Source organism: Sesamum indicum, linkage group LG3 (genome assembly GCF_000512975.1).
Source record: "Sesamum indicum cultivar Zhongzhi No. 13 linkage group LG3, S_indicum_v1.0, whole genome shotgun sequence".
NCBI lineage: Eukaryota > Viridiplantae > Streptophyta > Magnoliopsida > Lamiales > Pedaliaceae > Sesamum > Sesamum indicum.
In genome coordinates, this window is record NC_026147.1 from 3,005,445 (window position 1) to 3,025,426 (window position 19,982).

Below are 19,982 nucleotides of genomic sequence, written 5' to 3' on the forward strand. Positions count from 1 at the left end.
TAAACGCACACATCTGTATTAATATAAAAAAAAGGGCATTCCGCACTCACAAGAAGTGTTTAATGCACTACAATATTAATTTTTTAAAAAATATCATTTAACTGATACAACATATAACTTATTCAATTTTTTAAATTTGTATTAATTGATAAATTAATTTTTGTATTTTTAAATATAATATATTGATGATATATACTTATTCTAAAATATAAAAAATTATTTATTATATGTAAGCGGGCGTGAGTAGAGAGGTAGAAGAGTTCTAAAGTGCAACTCCATCGTAATGTTTGGTTTCAATTTTGCTTCATATTCGAGATGGGCCAAAACATGGATAATATTTATCTTGATTTGTTTTAGAAGTTTTGATGTTATTTTGAAACAGTGATTCATTTATTTTTTGTCAAAATAAGTCTATACTAATTATAGGCCTAAAAAAATTATATACATACTCATACATATATATAAATATATATAAAAAAGATATGATTTGACAATGAACACTAGTTTTTATCTTCTGCTAAACAACGTCAAATATACTATACTTATTATATATTATTTCAAAAAACAAATCCAAACATACATACTTATTTATCTTTATTTTCATCTCTATATCTACATAAAACATATCAAAACAAATTAAAAATAAAATAGAACATAGTGCATATTATCTTGCTGCTCCGGATACATACGGATAGGGGCGCCCCAATTGATTTTTAATCCGGGTCGGGTCGGGCGGGGGCGATGCTACAGGTTACAGCAGTCGAGTCTTTTCCGTGCCGGTTGCTAAGATAAGTCTGATTGCCGGAGGTGGCAGTCAAGGATTTTGGGGAAGTAAAGAAGAAATTAGGGATTTGAGTCTTGTATGGAAGAAGAGAAGAGAAGAGAGAGCAGAGTGGCGTAAGATAGACCGGTGGGGGGAGAATCTTCGAATCACCACAACTTGGTTTGGTTCTTGCTCCTTTTTCTCTTCGCGTGCTTCGTACGGTCTATTTAACGCTTATCTGCTTTCTCCCCTCTCTCTCTTGCTCGCTCTCTCTCTCTCTCTCTCTCTCTCTTTATTTCTCCTACCCCTGTTTCAGTTCTTGCAGGAGTTGTCTCTGTTTGGATTTCTAGTGTGTGAACTTATCTGGGCTTTGATCCTTTTTGCAGTAATTGTAGTCTAATTTGTTGTTGTACTGTTTATTATAGACTGGAAAATAGAAGGGTTGTTTATTCCTTTGTCTTTAGAAGTAAAGATTCAGTATTTGGGGTTATTTACAGTTTATTTGTTGCTTTACATATAGAGAATGGAAAGGAAATAAGAATAAACAAGTTGTACTATACTACTACTTTACTGGTTCTAGTTGTTTATTCAGTATATTAAAGCATTGTGTTGGCAAATGGATAAAGAGGAGGGTAGGGATTCAGTTAATTCTTGTACTCATGCTGCTGATGGCAGACCGTCATACTGGCTAGATGCCTGTGAGGACGTGTCATGCGATGATTATTTTGTTGACTTTGAACCTGCAACAATTACTTCAATTCCCGAACCGGAGTCACACTCTCATGGAGGCTGCCATGTCACTTGCTTTTTTGGTGGAGATGATCGGACTGTGGACAGCATAAAAAATGGCAACTCTGATTTGCCTACTCATACAATCACTAATCCGAGCAGGAATCCACTTCAAAATTCCTGCTCCTCTGTCCAGAAAGCCCTTGTGCAGGATCAACACTCAGTGTCTAGGCCTGCAATTGTTAATTGCAATGGCAAAAGGCCTTCTTTCTATAGTAATGGGTTCACGAATGAAGAAACCGACAATGGTAAAATGCACCATGAATTTTACGACTCTGATCAAAGACATGACAAAAAGATTCGTGGTAGGGATCCAAAGAAGGAGAGGAGAATTTGGGAAAGGGCTCCTGGAAGGAAGAGACAACGTGGTTGGGATGATCCAGAGACTGATGGGCAGGTCAGAGACAAACTGAGGAGAAGAGAACGCTATAGTACAGGTAGCTGGAAGGAGAGGGACTACAGAGAAGCCAGAGGTTACTGGGAGAGGGAGAAAGAAACAAATGAATTGGTTTTTCGTGTAGGTTCTTGGGAATCTTGTAGAAACAGAGATGAGAAGGTGAACAGTCAAAAAAGCAACAAATGTACTGGATCTTCAGAAGAGAAGAAAGATGAGCCAAAAGAGAAACTTCCTGAGGAGCAAGCTCGTCAGTACCAGTTGGATGTTCTTGAGCAAGCGAAGAAGAGAAACACAATTGCTTTTCTTGAAACAGGGGCCGGGAAAACACTGATTGCTGTCCTCCTTATGAAAAGTGTTAGCACTGAATTGCAAAAACAAAATAAGAAAATGCTTGCTGTCTTTTTGGTGCCTAAAGTTCCTCTTGTTTATCAGGTAGTATCTTATTGACCAGTGAAGATTCTCAACTCCTTCAATTTGTCAGCTTCTATCTGAATATCTCTATCACTCCAAAATGCAGCAAGCAGAAGTAATCCGTGAGCGAACAGGCTATCAAGTTGGCCATTACTGTGGTGAAATGGGTCAAGATTTTTGGGATGCGCGGAGGTGGCAACGTGAGTTTGAAAGTAAGCAGGTATTTTGGAACGTAACACCTATTACTACACTTAATTTGGAAAAGTTGTGAAATTGTTTATTTTAAGTCAATTCTATTTCTGTCCTAGAGATCTATCAATTTTCCGGGCAATGATAATGTTGTAAAATGAAGATATATGTTGAAATGTTCGTTTGTTTTCTGGGCATTGAGAATAACATTTCTCTCTTGTGTTCTGAAAGTTGTTGTCAATAAAATAAAAGATGAATGATAACACTTAGATTAGCTATTGAAGGGAAAAGTGTCATCTCTGTTTGGTCTTGGAGTTAAACTTATATTAACAATCTCAAGTCAAACACTAGATATTATTTTTGCTTTTCTAGGAGGTGAAATCACCTTGAGATGGTATTCAACACTGGAACGTCACAAATGGAGAAGTGAAGAATGATATTGAATGGCTAATGTAGACCTTACCTCAACCGGAGTTGGCTATGTTTGGTTGAGATGAGAAGTGAAGATATGAGAGGGAGTGAACTATAAGAGGATGTATAAGAAATATTCACTTATTTTGTTGGAGATAATGGTTTAGTGGAATTTTAACCAAAGCACAATCTGATATCCATCCATAGTTGACTGGTAAGGGCCCAAGAGATGTAAACACCCTCATTTTGTTTGTGTTTGCAGTAATTGTACATGAACCATTTTTGGTCAAAAAAGAAGGAGGTTGTTCAACAGAAAAAGTTAATTTCCTCTTCCCACCATTTCATAATACAAAACAATCAGAAATATCTGAATTGCGGCTCACAGCTTGAGGGAAAACTGACATACTTCATCTGTGTTATCTGATCATTCTCCTTCAGTCACCTTTTGCATTATTCGGCCAAACAAAACCTAAATGCTAAAGTCAAACAAGCAAAAAATGGCATTGACTTTCAGATAGCAACTCATTAGCATATTAAATTTGGAGAAACTAATTAATATGTGGTGTTTCTTTACGTGATATAAACATAGAGAATGTATGAAGTCTTTTAATTTATTGAAATTTTTTCATACAGTTGTAGCATGGTCCAATCACATATCTTATTTATTTATGAATTGGATGTGACAAGTTCATTTAGCGAGAAGACATCTTTCTAACACTCTAATGTTTGACATAAAACAAGTCTTATCATTAACGACCTGCTTATGTTCTTTCCAGTCCTAATAGCTGATTATTTTTGTGATATAATATTCCCATGGTGTTTGAGCTGCATTACATGCATTGTTAAAATGGGGAAGGTAGCGCTCTGGTATCGGGAAAAAAATGGTTATTGGCAAATTCAGGACTTCCAAAGTGACAGCATTTGAAGTTATTTGACCCAGCTACTTTAATTTACTATGGATACCCAGACATGTTTAACCTTCCCACTTATGCTGCTGCTTGACCCAGGTCTTAGTGATGACGGCTCAAATTCTTCTGAACATACTTAGACACAGTATAGTAAAAATGGAAGCAATCAATCTCCTTATTCTGGACGAGTGTCATCATGCTGTGAAGAAGCATCCTTATTCTTTAGTAATGTCTGAGTTCTATCACACCACGCCAAAGGAGAAGAGGCCATCAGTTTTTGGGATGACTGCATCTCCTGTGAACTTGAAGGGTATGTTTTTGATTTCTATCTCTACACTTAATTACCTTAGCTCCAACTGTGTCTGTCGCTAGATATGTGTTTCTCATGGGAAGCATCACATGTGTAAATGTTCACATACATATGCGATGATAAGTTATACTTGTTCTGCTTTTGATATTTCTCTAGCACTGTGTATTGTGTTACTCCTATCCTGAGTGGCCTTTGTTAACTTTTTCTTAAAGCCAAAAACTGTTTTATGTGTAATTCAGGTGTTTCTAGCCAAGTTGATTGCGCATTAAAGATTCGCAATCTGGAGAGTAAGCTAGATGCTGTAGTTTGTACTATAAAGGACCGTGCAGAGCTGGAGAAACATGTACCAATGCCTTCAGAAGTGGTGGTAGAGTATGACAAAGCTGCTAGTTTATGGTCCCTGCATGAGCAAATAAAACAGATGGAACAGATGGTTGAGGAGGCTGCTCGGTCGAGCTCCAGAAGAAGCAAGTGGCAATTTATGGGAGCCAGAGATGCTGGGGCTAAAGAAGAGCTACGCCAAGTTTATGGTGTGTCTGAGCGGACCGAAAGTGACGGAGCTGCTAATTTAATCCAAAAATTGAGGGCCATCAACTATGCTCTTGGTGAACTAGGACAGTGGTGTGCTTACAAGGTCAGGTGACATCTTCATTATAGGTTGCTATTTTGAATTCCTTTATCGTTAATACATGTTTACTATGGTATACATTCTGGATTAACATTCTGTTCCATCAGTTTCCAAGTTATCCTTTTGAATAAATCTGCTTTTACCCTTTGCTTTCTTTGCTGTCTCGTTTAAGTTGCAGCTAGTGATTTGTTCTATGGTTGGTGATTGTTATGGTTGGGATGGTTTGGCAGTGGAGTTGGAAGGGGGTTTAGCTTTTGTAGATTTCTGAAAGTATAGCTTAAGATTTTTAGTTCCAGATGATTGGAAATCTCTTGTGTTTAGTGAGGATTCTGCATTAATTGTATTCTTAATGCTGGTTTCTTTGCAGGTTGCACAAGCATTTCTAACTGCTTTGCAGAATGATGAAAGGGCAAACTATCAACTCGATGTCAAGTTCCAAGAATCATACCTACAGAAAGTTGTCTCTCTTTTGCAGTGTCATCTATCTGAAGGAGCCATTTTAGAGAGTAACATTGTAGGTACAGACACGGACAGCAGTGCTGCAGATGCAGAAGGGAATGGGTCTGATGAGCTAGAGGAGGGGGAACTTACTAACAGTCATGGTGAGTAGTTCTATCCTCATCATCATGCGAAATCCACTAGACATAAATGAATTTTAGCTCTCCAACTTTCAAAATTACACCTAGATCCACTAAGAGAAATGTTACATTACAACTGTACCTTGTTACGGTTTTGGGCTGAAAATGCTGAAGTCGCGTAAATTTTTTTGTGAACCTCCAATATATCCCTTGGTAATGTTTTAAAACTATAGGGGTGTAAATGTAATGTACATATAACTCAAAAAAAGTGTAAATGTAATAAAATCCTGTTCTCCAACCATTAGAGATGAAAAGGTCTTTTTTGGTGGTTTTTCTTTGTATCTTTTTATATGTATGGTGTTAGGGGACAACTATTCTTGCCTCTGTGATATAAAAAGGTCTTGCTCACATCCTACTTGTTTATGGTTGAGATATATAAAAGAGTAATGTCTGCCAAGCAATGTGTTAAAAAATCGATTTTGATGATCTCTAAAACGGCAACAAATCCAAAGGTTGCTTAGTATTGCCTTACAAGTTATTGAAAATAACCCTGATAATACTAATGATTTTCATGCTACGACAACTTGTAAGATTATTTTTAAAACGATATAATAAATATATTAATTATATTAGGAACTAACTCGTTGACTGCTTAAATTATTTTTTACATGAAAAGGCTATTTTCTTGTTATCTCATAAAGACACTTTTTCAAAATTATAAACATTGCATTTGCATTGATCATCATTTTCAAACATTAGTAAGAACATTACGAGCACCCTCTTAAAAGCAATAGAAATTTTAGAAAGACACCTCTTAGCATTACATAGATAAATCACATCATAATGAACTGAATCTGCTGTGACAAAACATACAGAATGATTATGTACACACTTGATAAACATGAACGTACTGAAAAAATAAAGCTCAGAAAATGTACATTCTGCCTAACTATCTTAAAAGTTCAGAATTCTCCAGAGCAAATCCTCCAAACAATGCCTGAGAACTTCGGGAAGAAACTACTTACAGAAGTATCTCTTAACTATATAAACATAAGAAATTCACCCCTCAAAGTGTAAATGTTACTTCCACATCTGGGAACAATGATAAATTAAATTATTTGAATTTTGAGTATTTTGTATTTTAAAATCAAGGGTAGTGAAATGCATAATTTCCATTTGAATGTACAACCAGAGCATTTTTTGAAGGAGTTTGGATGTAAGATCCAAAGTTTCAGGGGGTTGGAGTGTAATTTCACTATTCGAGAGGGGAGTAGTTGTAATAACCCTAGGACCCATTGATTGGTCCAGAGTTCAGTGAGAAAGCAGAATTTCTATTGAACTTCCGAGCTGGTTGATCTGTAAGTTTTGACTGTGTTCTTGACCAAGTGGAAGACCCTGGGTTGAATAATACTTGTGGCCTACATGGTTGTATTACGGCACGCCGGTAACCAGTTGTACGTAAATAAAATATCCTCACCAGTCACCAGGCTTATCATCCTTAATTTCTGTTACACACTTAATATTGATCAACTAGAGAGTAATCTTAATGAATCAATGAGAAGATTTAATGGGATGGGTAGATCTACTGTCGTATGAATCGTGCGTCAATTGTCACTGAATAAGATCTAGATCAAACGAATAACTCAGAGAGTTTCTTTATTTGTAAGAGAAGGATAATAATCCAAACAAAGATTTTACTGCTGCTTTACTATGAGTCTAATATCATTACACGGGAATACATTATGAATTCTAAAGCATATCCTTTTTACTTACCTCAAAATTTTGAGTGGTTGTTTGTTTTCAAGTTTTTATTCTTGTAAAAAAAGCACCTATTCCATTGAAGCTTGCACTTTTGCTTACCTTCTTTGAAGCTGAGATATTTTCACAAACACCGTAGACTTAGTTATTGGTAATTGATTCAATATCACATGTATGTTATCTATTGCTTGCCTCTCTCTCTCTCCTTGTATTATCATATGCTGTATAATGTGCTGGTATGCGTATTTGGCAGTTGTCTCTGGTGGAGAGCATGTTGATGTGATTATTGGAGCTGCTGTTGCTGATGGAAAAGTGACTCCTAAGGTGCAGTCACTGATCAAAATACTTCTGAAGTATCAGCACACAGAGGATTTTCGTGCAATAATCTTTGTTGAACGTGTTGTGGCTGCTTTGGTTCTTCCTAAGGTCAATTAACTACGACAAATAAACAGCACAGGTTTTGCTAGCTATTGCTTTCATTCAGCAATTAAGTTGTCTTATTTACATGCAGGTTTTCGCAGAGCTTCCATCTTTGAGTTTTGTGAAATCAGCAAGTTTAATTGGGCACAACAATAGTCAAGAAATGCGAACCAGCCAAATGCAAGATACAATTGCGCGATTCCGGGATGGTCGTGTATGTCAGACTATTGTGAGATTGCCTCATGTACGCTTAATTTATCTCATTAGCTTATTTGTTACTTAATCTGTTCTGCAGGTGACTGTTTTAGTTGCCACTAGTGTCGCTGAGGAGGGACTTGATATTCGACAATGTAATGTTGTCATTCGCTTTGATCTTGCCAAAACTGTATTGGCATACATCCAGTCTAGAGGTCGTGCCAGAAAGCCTGGATCAGATTACATCTTGATGGTTGAGAGGTAACTTTGGTGACACTTGTTTTAAATTTCTGCCAATTTACCTACGAAGAGACGGTTCAAATAGGTTACTTATTATTAATGGTTTGGTTGTAGAGGAAATTTGTCCCACACAGCTTTTCTAAGGAATGCTAGAAATAGTGAAGAGACTTTGCGGAAAGAAGCCATTGAGAGGACTGACATTAGTCATCTCAAGGACACCTGCGGTGTAAATTCTGGAGAGGCTATAGTTGGAACTGTGTACCAGGTGGAGTCTACTGGTGCTGTTGTGAGCTTAAATTCAGCTGTAGGACTCATCCACTTTTACTGCTCCCAGCTGCCCAGTGACAGGTGCTTTCTCTGTCTGATGCCACTTATCTTCATTTTCTCTTGTTTCTATTTCAATTTCGGTTCTTCACTTTTTATATATGCAGGTATTCAATTCTTCACCCGGAGTTTATCATGGAGCGTCATGAGAAGCCCGGAAGCCCTACAGAATATTCATGCAAGCTTCAACTTCCCTGTAATGCACCATTTGAAAAATTGGAGGGACCTCCATGCAGATCAATGCGCCTCGCACAGCAGGCATGCTTCGCGTCTCATGATGTTCATTATCTCTGTGTAAACTGTATGAGAAGCATTGATTTCACTAGATTATGTGATTTGCAGGCTGTTTGTTTGGCTGCTTGCAAGAAGCTTCACGAGATGGGAGCATTTACTGACATGCTATTGCCAGACAAGGGAATTGGGGAAGAAGCTGAGAAAGTTGAACAAAATGATGAAGGGGATCCTCTTCCTGGAACTGCTAGGCATAGAGAATTTTACCCTGAAGGTGTAGCTGACATTCTCCGGGTTAGTCCTCCATCTTTCCTTGTCTTAAGCGTAGCTGCTTTATGTAGAAAGAACTCGCACTTGATATGGCTTCAGGGTTTATAATGCATTTATTATCTATTAATGCAATTTATAAGTTCGCCATTTGGAAATGTTATTTTCCAATCATAATGAGATACATGTAACTTAAGCAGTTCCAAGGCGCATATGCACTATATATCATGTAAGAAGTTAGCATAAGAAAGTTATTGGAAGAAAGTAATCCTTAGTTCTAAAGAAGAGAGAACTAAAGCTCTTTATTTAGCAAAAGCATTTTTTCTTAGAATTGAAAACCTGAGCACCTCTCTCCTATAAGATCCAAAGAAATCATAATGGATCTGCCCTCCAAACTCGATCTTGACTTGTGCATTTGTATGTGAACTTGTATCGTATATAATTTGGATCACTGAGCTGATTTGATCTTGACTGTCTGTAGATATAAGATTCATATCTTAATATTAAGTGAATGACATAATCCAAGACTTAATAATCTCCATTTGGGCAAAAGATTGCCAAAAGTTTGATAGCAATTTAGTATTATTGGCCTAAAAAATGTTGAGATTAGCAGTACACTGATGACTGAGCAACCGAAATAAATATCTTAGATTAAAAAAGATAGTACATTTTTGTATGTGGACATTCTATATGGGTACTCTAGAAGTATATGCTAATTATTTTCTGAAGGTAGATAAAGATTTCCTGTACATGTGAACAGAATGTTCATGGAATATAATAATTTGTGGTGGGGTTCTCTTGTTGTAAGATCTGATCTTGGAGTCCTTTCTTGCAAGACTTACAATAAAAGATTACCTCTTAGAAGCAGGGATATGGTACTGCCCAGACAGAATAATAGCAGGAATAGTCTAAACCTTATCTTATTGGGTATAGAAACGGGAAGGCTTTCCTTAGTTTTGGTGCCATGTTCAAATATTTGATGTTATTGGCTGTTCATTTTTAGATTATGCGGTGATGTTTGGTGCACAACTGTTGGATCTTAGGACAACATGTCTAACCCTTTTATCTGCAGGGAGAATGGATATTGTCTGGGAAAGGCTGTGATGACTCCAAGTTGTTTCATCTTTACATGTACTCTATCAAATGTGAAAATGTTGGCTTCTCCAAAGATCCCCTCTTAACTCAAGTTTCAGAATTCGCAATATTATTCGGCAATGAACTGGATGCAGAGGTATGCTGTTTCCTTTATAAGCTTGGATTAAGTGCAAAGCGAGGTTCTTTATTTAATCCCCTGTTCTTAATAGGTGTTATCAATGTCGATGGATTTATTCATTGCTCGGTCTGTGATAACAAAGGCATCACTTGTCTTTAAAGGGCCCCTAGAAGTTAGAGAATCTCAGGTGCATTGATCTTTCATTGGTCATCTCAATTATTGTTTTCCTTCTTGACAATGGAGTGGGCGCTTGACAAAACTACTGATCTTTCTTCTATTTGCAGTTGGCATTGCTTAAGAGTTTTCATGTACGACTGATGAGCATTGTATTGGATGTGGACGTTGAGCCATCCAACACTCCTTGGGACACTGCAAAGGCATATTTATTTGTTCCTTTAGCTGGAGGTATATCTGCAGACCCAATGAATGATATAGACTGGGTTCTAGTTGAAAATGTTACGGAAACAGATGCATGGAGCAATCCCCTGCAGAGAGCTAGGCCAGATGTTTACCTTGGCACTAATGAACGGTCGCTAGGTGGAGACCGAAGAGAATATGGATTCGGAAAATTACGACATGGCATGGCCTTTGAACAGAAATCCCACCCTACTTATGGGATTAGAGGAGCTGTTGCCCAGTTTGATGTGGTAAAAGCATCTGGCTTAGCTCCTAAGCGAGATGCTGGCGAAGTGCCCTATCAAGTTGATATAACAAAAGGCAAACTGATGTTGGCTGATTCCTGTATTGAAGCAGAAAATCTGGTAGGAAGAATTATCACTGCAGCTCATTCTGGAAAGAGGTTCTATGTAGATTCTGTCCGCTTTGATATGACTGCAGAGAACTCATTCCCAAGAAAAGAAGGCTACCTTGGACCTCTGGAGTACAGTTCTTATGCTGATTATTATAAGCAAAAGTATGTTCTTTTCCTGCTCTAAACTTCCTTGAGTACATTCTTGTATCCATGTCCCCTTTCTCACCTCCTATGGATGTAAGTGCATGAATCCATCCTAAATTATGGTTCTCCTCTGGTGATAGCTTTCCGTCTGATGGCTGGGGGATAAAGAGGAGGGTTTGTTGTAAAAATCTTGAAAGAGAAGAAATCATTAGTGGTACTGTGCCAGTTGTAGTATTTGTATATCCTGTGAACTTGACTTGGGAAATCTGAACCAACAGAACTGAATTCTCTGCTAAACTTGGTATTACTTAATCAAATACCGAGATAATTTTCATATAAACTTTTGATATTTATTATTTAGCTTCTTATACTTTTACTTTTTAGTTGCACTCGGCTTTGAGTTTCCCCGAGTGTTGATTCACTTCTTTCAATTCCTGTCTTTCTGTCCTTCACATCATCATGAGTCCCTTCTGTGTTTTATGCTGTTCTTCTGCACCTTTGACTTGTTTGTTTGGTGCTGTTTTTGCTACTTCTTTGCTGTTATCTTGCTGTGTTTTTTCTTTTGTTTTCTTGCTTCTTCTCGGATTTTGGTGTGATGATGAATTCTTGATTTGCTCTTCCTCCTTTTCATAGGCATTATTATATCTGTATGTTTTAAGCAAGCTTCTGTCTGCACTTTCAACAAAGGTGCATTTGAATTATGCTGCTTTTTAACTATAACATACCAAATCAATTGTAGGTATGGGGTAGATTTGAGGTATAAACAGCAACCTCTAATAAGAGCCCGTGGTGTTTCATACTGCAAGAATCTTTTGTCTCCACGTTTTGAACATTCAGAAGGTATGGACTTTTGCAGTTGAATTGTTTCTCGGATCTTATTGGGCTGGGTATGATATCAAAATTAATTGTGAAAGCTCTTCTTGTAGGTCATGATGGTGAATCTGAAGAGATAAATGAAAAAATATATTATGTTTTTCTCCCTCCAGAACTCTGTTTTGTGCATCCACTTCCTGGATCACTAGTTAGGGGTGCACAGAGATTGCCGTCAATTATGAGGAGGGTCGAAAGCATGCTGCTTGCTGTACAGCTTAAGGATATCATTAGTTATCCAGTCCCTGCTTCAAAGGTGTTCTGAGATCCTACGGCGTGATCTTTTAGAGTTTCTTTTACATTATACCTGAGCTGTGAGCTTTATATTTTGCAGATCTTGGAAGCCTTAACTGCAGCGTCATGCCAGGAGACTTTCTGTTATGAAAGAGCAGAGCTCTTGGGAGATGCTTATCTGAAATGGGTTGTTAGTAGATTTCTATTTCTAAAATATCCTCAGAAACATGAAGGTCAGCTTACTAGGATGAGGCAACAAATGGTAAGCAACATTGTACTCTATCAGTATGCATTGAACAAGGGGCTTCAATCATACATCCAGGCAGATCGATTTGCTCCATCAAGGTGGGCTGCACCTGGGGTGCTTCCTGTCTTCGATGAAGACACCAAGGAAGAAGAATTGTCATTTTTTGATCAGGAAGTCGAGTATGATGAGGGTTTGAGAAGAAAGATCCATGATGATGAGGAATATGAAGAATATGAAATGGAAGATGGGGAACTTGAGAGCGACTCAAGTTCATACCGTGTGCTATCTGGCAAAACTCTTGCGGATGTTGTGGAAGCATTGATTGGTGTATATTATGTCGAAGGTGGAAAGAACGCTGCAAATCACCTTATGAAATGGATTGGAATTGAGATTGATTTTGACTTGAAAGAGATAAATTACTCAATTAAACCGAGTACTGTCCCAGACAATATCCTGAGAACTATTGATTTTGATGCATTAGAAGGTTCCTTGAATGTCAAGTTCACTGATAGGGGATTGTTGGTAGAAGCAATAACTCATGCATCACGTCCATCTTCTGGAGTGTCTTGTTATCAGCGGTTAGAATTTGTTGGTGATGCAGTGCTGGATCATCTCATCACACGGCATCTGTTTTTTACATACACTGATTTGCCTCCAGGGCGCCTGACCGACTTGCGAGCTGCTGCTGTGAATAATGAGAATTTTGCACGTGTAGCTGTTAAACATAACCTTCATTTACACCTCCGTCATGGATCAAGTGCACTTGAAAAACAGGTACCTGTCGTTTTTTTTGCTTTATTTGTCTATTGATTTGAGTTGTATGCCCATTACCTATAATCTTATTTCACTTCCAGATTCGAGATTTCGTGAAAGAGGTTCAGAATGAACTTTCAAAACCTGGGTTTAACTCTTTTGGTTTAGGGGATTGCAAAGCTCCGAAAGTTCTTGGAGATATAGTAGAATCAATTGCTGGGGCTATCTTCCTCGATAGTGGATGTAACACAGCAGCTGTATGGAAGGTTAGACTCTTTCAAGTGGCCAATCTCATTTACAATTTGTTCATGGTCGTTTTTCCTTATTCCTCTGTTGGGGGACAGATTGGAATGTGGGACTTGAAATTTCTTGAATTGTTTGTAGGTCTTTCAACCCTTGTTAAACCCAATGGTTACTCCAGAAACGCTGCCAATGCATCCCGTTCGAGAGTTACAAGAACGATGTCAGCAGCAAGCTGAAGGCCTCGAATACAAAGCTAGTCGAAATGGGAACTTGGCTACTGTGGAAGTATATGTTGATGGTGTGCAGGTTGGGGTTGCTCATAATCCCCAAAAGAAAATGGCTCAAAAGTTAGCTGCTCGAAATGCTCTCGTTGCTCTAAAAGAGAAGGAGAAGGCTGAAGCCAAAGTAAATGTGGACGACGATGGGAAAGAGAAGAAGAATGGGAGCCAAACTTTCACCAGACAAACCTTAAACGATATCTGCTTGCGCAGAAATTGGCCGATGCCCCTATACAAGTAAGCTGGATTGTCTCCCTTTGAGTTGTAGGTACATAATTGTCAATTCATGTGTTGTCTTGATCTAATGTTCTTCATTCAGGTGTGTGCATGAGGGCGGTCCTGCACATGCAAAAAGATTTACATTCGCCGTGCGTGTGAATACTTCTGATAGAGGATGGACGGACGAATGCATTGGCGAACCAATGCCCAGTGTGAAGAAAGCGAAAGATTCTGCTGCAGTTCTCCTCTTGGAACTTTTGAACAAATGGTATGCTTGACGGTTCTTCTAAAGAAGCTAATGCGTACAGGATATATCATCAACACATCTACTTGCAACGTTTGATTCTTCATAAGCCCCAACAAAACTATAGGAACTTGTAGTTATCATTTGTGAGGTAGTAGCTATTCATTCGAAATCTATGCCAATGTTGCTTATTTTTCCCTTTGATCATTAAAGATCGGCAAGGCTCCGTCTCCGGCTCGATGTGGATATGGTGAGGAAAGGAGGAAAAACCCATAAAAAAAGAAAAAGGAACAAAAAAAACGGCAGCATCATATTTTCTTCAGATTTTCTATTGTGTAGTGGAAACCAAGTAAATACTTGTTTAGTTATTATTATTCTTCACCAATTCAATTGGTGACAAAGCAAAACACATTTCCTTTCTGCTTTTCTGCTCTCTTTAATTGCCAGATCTCACAGTTAAGCACCATATACTTCCTCATGCTCAGAGATGAACTTGAAAACTTGATATTATTCTGCTTTATCCATTTTTGTATTTTGTGACTTTTTCCCTATAGATGGTTAAGACTATGAGGATCCCAACATTCGATTGAGGGGTGTAGCTCACATTTACACCAGACTTGGGAGAAATTAAAATAGAAAATAAGTCATAATTCTTGGATGGATATGGATTTTGTTGTTACTTTGGATTGAACTTCTATGGATAAATTGTTATGTTCTGTCGGCAGTGAGATTGTATGCTATGTTAGTTATGTTGGTGTTTTCAGACGCCATTCATCTATTAAGGAGAGGGGAAGACCTTTTAAACAGCTGGTTTTCGTTCTTGACTAAAAATATTTCTTAAATATGTATTTATGTTTGCTACAAGATAACACCATCTTCATTTTGTTCTTTTTATTTTTTTTCTCCTTATTATATAGAAATCAACAATTTTAAAATATATGTATTTAATCAACAACTATCATTATATTAGAAAGTGAATTACTATTAAAGTAAAATAATAACCCACACGTTGATGAAATTTGAGCTCATGAAATTACAATAATCGGGCCTTCAATTTTGCTAATTGAACTAGAGCGATAATACCACATTTTATGTTGTGAATACATTTTGGCTAGTCAAAAGTTTCACATTTTTACTTGAGTAAGCTGATAATTGTGCATAGATTTCTAAACAGGAAAATAGAATTTTGGGTAAATTATGGCTATCTTCCTCGAGATTTGGTATAACAAATACTTTTTATTTTTTGAGAACTTATAAACCGTCTTGATTTTTCATTTGAGGTTACATAATGTCCACCTCGTCGTCTTTGGGGTTACATAATTATTTTTCATTTGTGGAGGGGGAGAGGGGGGGAAGTTTTAAATTTTCAAATCATAAAGAGGTATTCATAATTACATTAAATTTTAGGGAATGTAATTGTAATTTAAAATTATTAAAACTTTATCTTTTTTCCATTATATATGTATCATATTATGCATAGTATAATAAGAATTTTAATAAGGGGGTGAATGGTAAAATATATAAAGGGTGAATTAGAGAAACTATCAATAATTGATAAATCATGTATATAATCAAACGGGTAATCAAGTCGCACTGGCCACATAGCGGCTGGCAAGTAGCAACGGGACATTGCTTGGGCTAGCAAGCGGTGGAGGGGCAATCATTTTATCAATGTATCTTAAAGAGCCACTCTTGCTTCGATTATGGTCTACTATATATGGAGCGAGAGATGTTAGGAGGTATACACTTGTTATGTGATTTGTAACTTTCTTAAATTGTATATTGCACGTGCCATATGATTGATTCAAATTTGATCGAATTAGGCTCATGCTATAATTTTTCTTGGTTCTGTTTCTTTCCAAGGAAGTAGGGACCTCCTGGAGAGGTTGCAGTGAAGTGTTGTATCTTTGTACTACTTTTTTTTTCCTAGAGAAAAGTGCAAGCATCCTTCTTGTGATATTGCAAACTTGCAAACTACCTTCTAAGGCGAAAAAACTAGTAGTTTACCTTCTCACATGAAGGTAAATTGCTTCATTTTAAAAAAATATAAAGAGATAAATTGATATTATTTTTTTATAAGATGATAATTTGCTCATTTAACAATATTACAGAAAGATAAATTACATTAAACTCTTTTTTCCAATGATGCAATTTATCCTCTCTTAAAAATATACAAAGTAGTAAACGCCAGATATGGATGTTGAAAACATATTTGATCCACCCAAGTATTTCACTGGATTATATTATTATAATTTATGGGGGGGAATATAATTTTGTAGTTCTTGAGGGATTGATTTGAAATTAACACATTTTTTGAAACTTGCTAGTTTTACTTTTAACGGAGAAGGGGAAATAGGCGTTTCTTGATGGTCAAGCAATTCACGCCGTCAAGACGCCTTTTTCTGCGCGGTCTATTCACGTCCACGATTCTTCGGAAATCACAAAATTATCCTCTACATTAGGGACTAAATTGCTGGTGTACGCCTGGGTTCTAAAGGCTTGTTTGGTACTGCGTCAAAATAAAAGTTAAAATTTGTACATGTTTAAAAAAAGGATGTAAAAGAAAAATACAAAATAATAAAGTATTATATTTTATAAAAAAAATATAGGAACAATAAAATAGCGGGACACGTGTTTATCAGTAGAAAATAATCTCTTCAATTATAACAGAGTATTGATAATTTGTTTTATTGGTCAATACTATTTTATAACGACCTGACGTATAATGACATATGCACCGGAAATAAAATAAAGATATACTTATGCAGATTAAATTTGAAATTCTATTCAACTTATTTCTCCCAGATATCTTGAAATAGTATAAATTATTGTTATTATTTGTTACACCCCCCGCAACTTTATACTTAATTACTATTAATTATCATACATTCCCTTATTAAAACCCCTTCTATAAGATAGTTTCAGTTTTTAATATAATATATAAACGTCTCATGAGATAATAGGTATACTCAAAAAGATAATACTTACTCTCCCCAAATGTCATCGTTTACAAAATCCCACAATAAATGACGCAACAACCAGTTGTACAAGATTTTAAATGCAAATCGGGTTAGAGACTGGCATATTTAATATTCTCATAACCAAAAGTCTTGTCTTTAGATGTCACGATTGATCCTCCTATTCACAAGAACGGCACGGTTCAAACTCCAATAATTAGTCAGTTTGATCTATCTCCTGAAAAGTACGTGGCAAGGCGTGAGCTGCCTACCCAATAAGTATAGCTAAGCAATCTGTATATACCTATATATATTACAAGTCAGACATAATACAATCATATCAACCACCTAATATTTGTCAAATAATACCTGTCGATATAAGAAATTACAAATGCTCATAATCACATAGCAGTTTTTGACAAAATAGTGACATTTTGGTTTATTTTCTTAAGGCCTGCTTAACCAAACTGAGTGAACCACTCAATGGCTTTACCGGCTATTATTCTCATCACAATCACAATGTTTCTTTTTCTTTTATTCGGTATCACACAGCATACAGCTCGTATGACACCCCATCAACACTGATACCACATAGTACACAACTCGTATGATATCCCCATCAATGTAACACAACACACAGCTCATGTGGTATGTCACATTATTTTCACTGATCAATGACAACACACAGCTCGTCATTAACTGTATCATCATAAGCCATTGGAGTATGCCCCCTCCCAGTTAGCTAAGCAATCTTTTATTCTAATTCACAATAACAATACAATTAACTTCATCGTTCAATTCTGTTTAATAATTATTTTCTCATCAATAACTTTTCTATTCGATTTCGTTCACCAATCAATTATACGCACACACTATCATTCTTCTTACGTCTGTACATTACAACCACTATAAACACATAATAACAATTTCACGGATATCAAGCTAACCCAATAAATAGTTCAGGATTAAATATATAAACAACCAATATACACTATCCACATATATAAAAATAAATCCAAGTTCATTATCATATACATAAGCAACCAATAACATCTTATTTTCTTCCCTTGATGGAAGCCAATAGTACAATCATAATCCTTCAACAGTTCTATCCATCTTATTTGTCTCAAATTCAATTTTTTCTATATTTCAAACTTTTATGGTCAGTGAAGATCTGAAATTTTTCTTCGTACAAATAATGTCTGCAGATTTTTAATGCATGCATAATCGCAGCCAACTCCAGATCATGTGTGGAATAATTTAACTCATGAGATCTCAGCTGGCGAGATACATAATGTTTGAGTTAAAATTCATCGAATTGTTGATATTAGTAAAAAAAAAAAAGATGAATAAAAATTCATATTTACCCCGTTTGACTTATTATTAACTTATTGCAAATCAACCAAATCCTTTATATATATATATATATATATATATAACAAAACTACGCTTATAAGGATGAAAATATACATCATCATATGTATTAGCGTGTGGAAATTTATAAAGGTAGCTTAGTTCAAAAAGTATTTGTTTAACATGTAAAAAGTCAGTAATAAATTAATTGTAATATGAAAATTTTCAATTATTTTGGTAATATTATCAAATTCAGTTAATTTTGACCGACACAGAGATCTATTTATTAGACAAAAAAACAAACGTTAGGGTACTATATGTAATTTTTCAAACTATAGAGAGTTTATGTATAATTGTACCAAATATAAAAAAATGTCTTCGTAATTATCTAAAAAGAAAAAAGACTAATTATCAAGAAATTTGAAATAAATGTGAGTTTCCAAATATTATTTCAGAAATCATCCTTGTTATCAATGCCATGACATCTTCTAAATTGCATGAACCAACTTCTCTATGGAGAAATTGAGACATGATTTCAAAGTATGGGAAGGCAAATAATTGCCTCCCAATGAGTGACAAAGAAAACAATTATTAATTTGAAATAGGAAAAAGAAAACCCAAAATTAGTTTACAAATACAACTATTAAATTAAATAATATATGCTACTTAGGGACATAATTAAATTAATTGTGCCAAATTATACTTTAGAATAGTGGGTAGCATGAACAACTACCTCTACCTCTTATGCATTGGAGAGGCCAACAAGTGAGTATTTTTTATAGATTTGAGGTAATATATTTTCTTTTAAATTTGCAGATGATAATTGAAGGGGGCACTAGAAATATGTGAAGAACAAAATGACGTAATTGCCCTTCAACGAGTTGGACGTAATTATAAATTCTGGAGACGGATAAGTGGCCAAAATTGTAATTTTGCTATTATTACTATAATCGGACGACTTTATATGTACTCTCCTTATTGCTGATTCCAAATGTACGTTGTTTTAACTCAAACAATCTCTTTATCTTTTGAGTTTGTCAAACTTGGAATTGACTTTGATTGTCATTGAAAAATCTCTCAGTGCTCGACGATTCTTTTGAGAATTCGTAATTATAATTTGATATTCGTGCTATTTTGTAAAATTAAATTATTTAGTACATAAAAATGTGGAGAAAATTATTTGATTTGTGATTCAAATTGTTGAACACTAAACCATAATAATAAGTCAAGCAAAAGAAATTCTTGAATCTTAGTGCATGATGTATGAAAGGGTAAAATGGTCAACTAAGTTTCACAATCCCACAACAGGGTCAATACAGACGACCACAGACTGTAAAACCCTCTTAGACTCCGAAAGTCAAAATCCTAAAATTAGCACCCAAAAAGAAAAGAAAAAATCAAAAAGGGGAATTAAGACGGTGCTAGAACTCTCCGACTGTGACCAGCAAACCGTGAAGGACATCACGTGGCGCTGAAAAGAATCACAAAACTCATTTCCAACCGTGGAAAAATATCTGGCAAATGAACGAAATCTGACAAACAAACCTCAAAAATCATGCAAGAAAAGAAAATAAAAGAAAAATAAAATTGTAAAAGGACAAAGAAAGTAATAGAAAAGAAAAAAGAAAAAGGAAAAAGTTACAGTATTGGAGGCCCC

At 36.0% G+C, this 19,982-nt stretch overlaps 1 protein-coding gene across 1 annotated transcript; it reads left to right on the forward strand.

Moving 5' to 3' along the window:
* On the forward strand, positions 670 to 14,483 carry LOC105157122 (endoribonuclease Dicer homolog 1). Its single transcript, XM_011073427.2, has 20 exons — positions 670 to 2,381; positions 2,467 to 2,580; positions 3,968 to 4,178; positions 4,418 to 4,812; positions 5,174 to 5,408; positions 7,396 to 7,568; positions 7,654 to 7,776; positions 7,858 to 8,018; positions 8,112 to 8,345; positions 8,429 to 8,579; positions 8,664 to 8,846; positions 9,892 to 10,050; positions 10,124 to 10,219; positions 10,317 to 10,945; positions 11,667 to 11,767; positions 11,854 to 12,053; positions 12,132 to 13,052; positions 13,133 to 13,297; positions 13,416 to 13,789; positions 13,872 to 14,483. The coding sequence occupies exons 1-20, from the start codon at positions 1,380 to 1,382 to the stop codon at positions 14,047 to 14,049; spliced, it is 5,805 nt and encodes a 1,934-aa protein (XP_011071729.1). The 5' UTR covers positions 670 to 1,379; the 3' UTR covers positions 14,050 to 14,483.

Coding starts and splice junctions, on each gene's coding strand:
- LOC105157122 (XM_011073427.2), top strand. CDS start 1,380: ATGGATAAAGAGGAGGGTAGGGATTCAGTTAATTCTTGTACTCATGCT. Junction 7,777..7,857: donor CGCGATTCCGGGATGGTCGT/GTATGTCAGACT, acceptor TCTGTTCTGCAG/GTGACTGTTTTAGTTGCCAC. Junction 8,019..8,111: donor TACATCTTGATGGTTGAGAG/GTAACTTTGGTG, acceptor GTTTGGTTGTAG/AGGAAATTTGTCCCACACAG.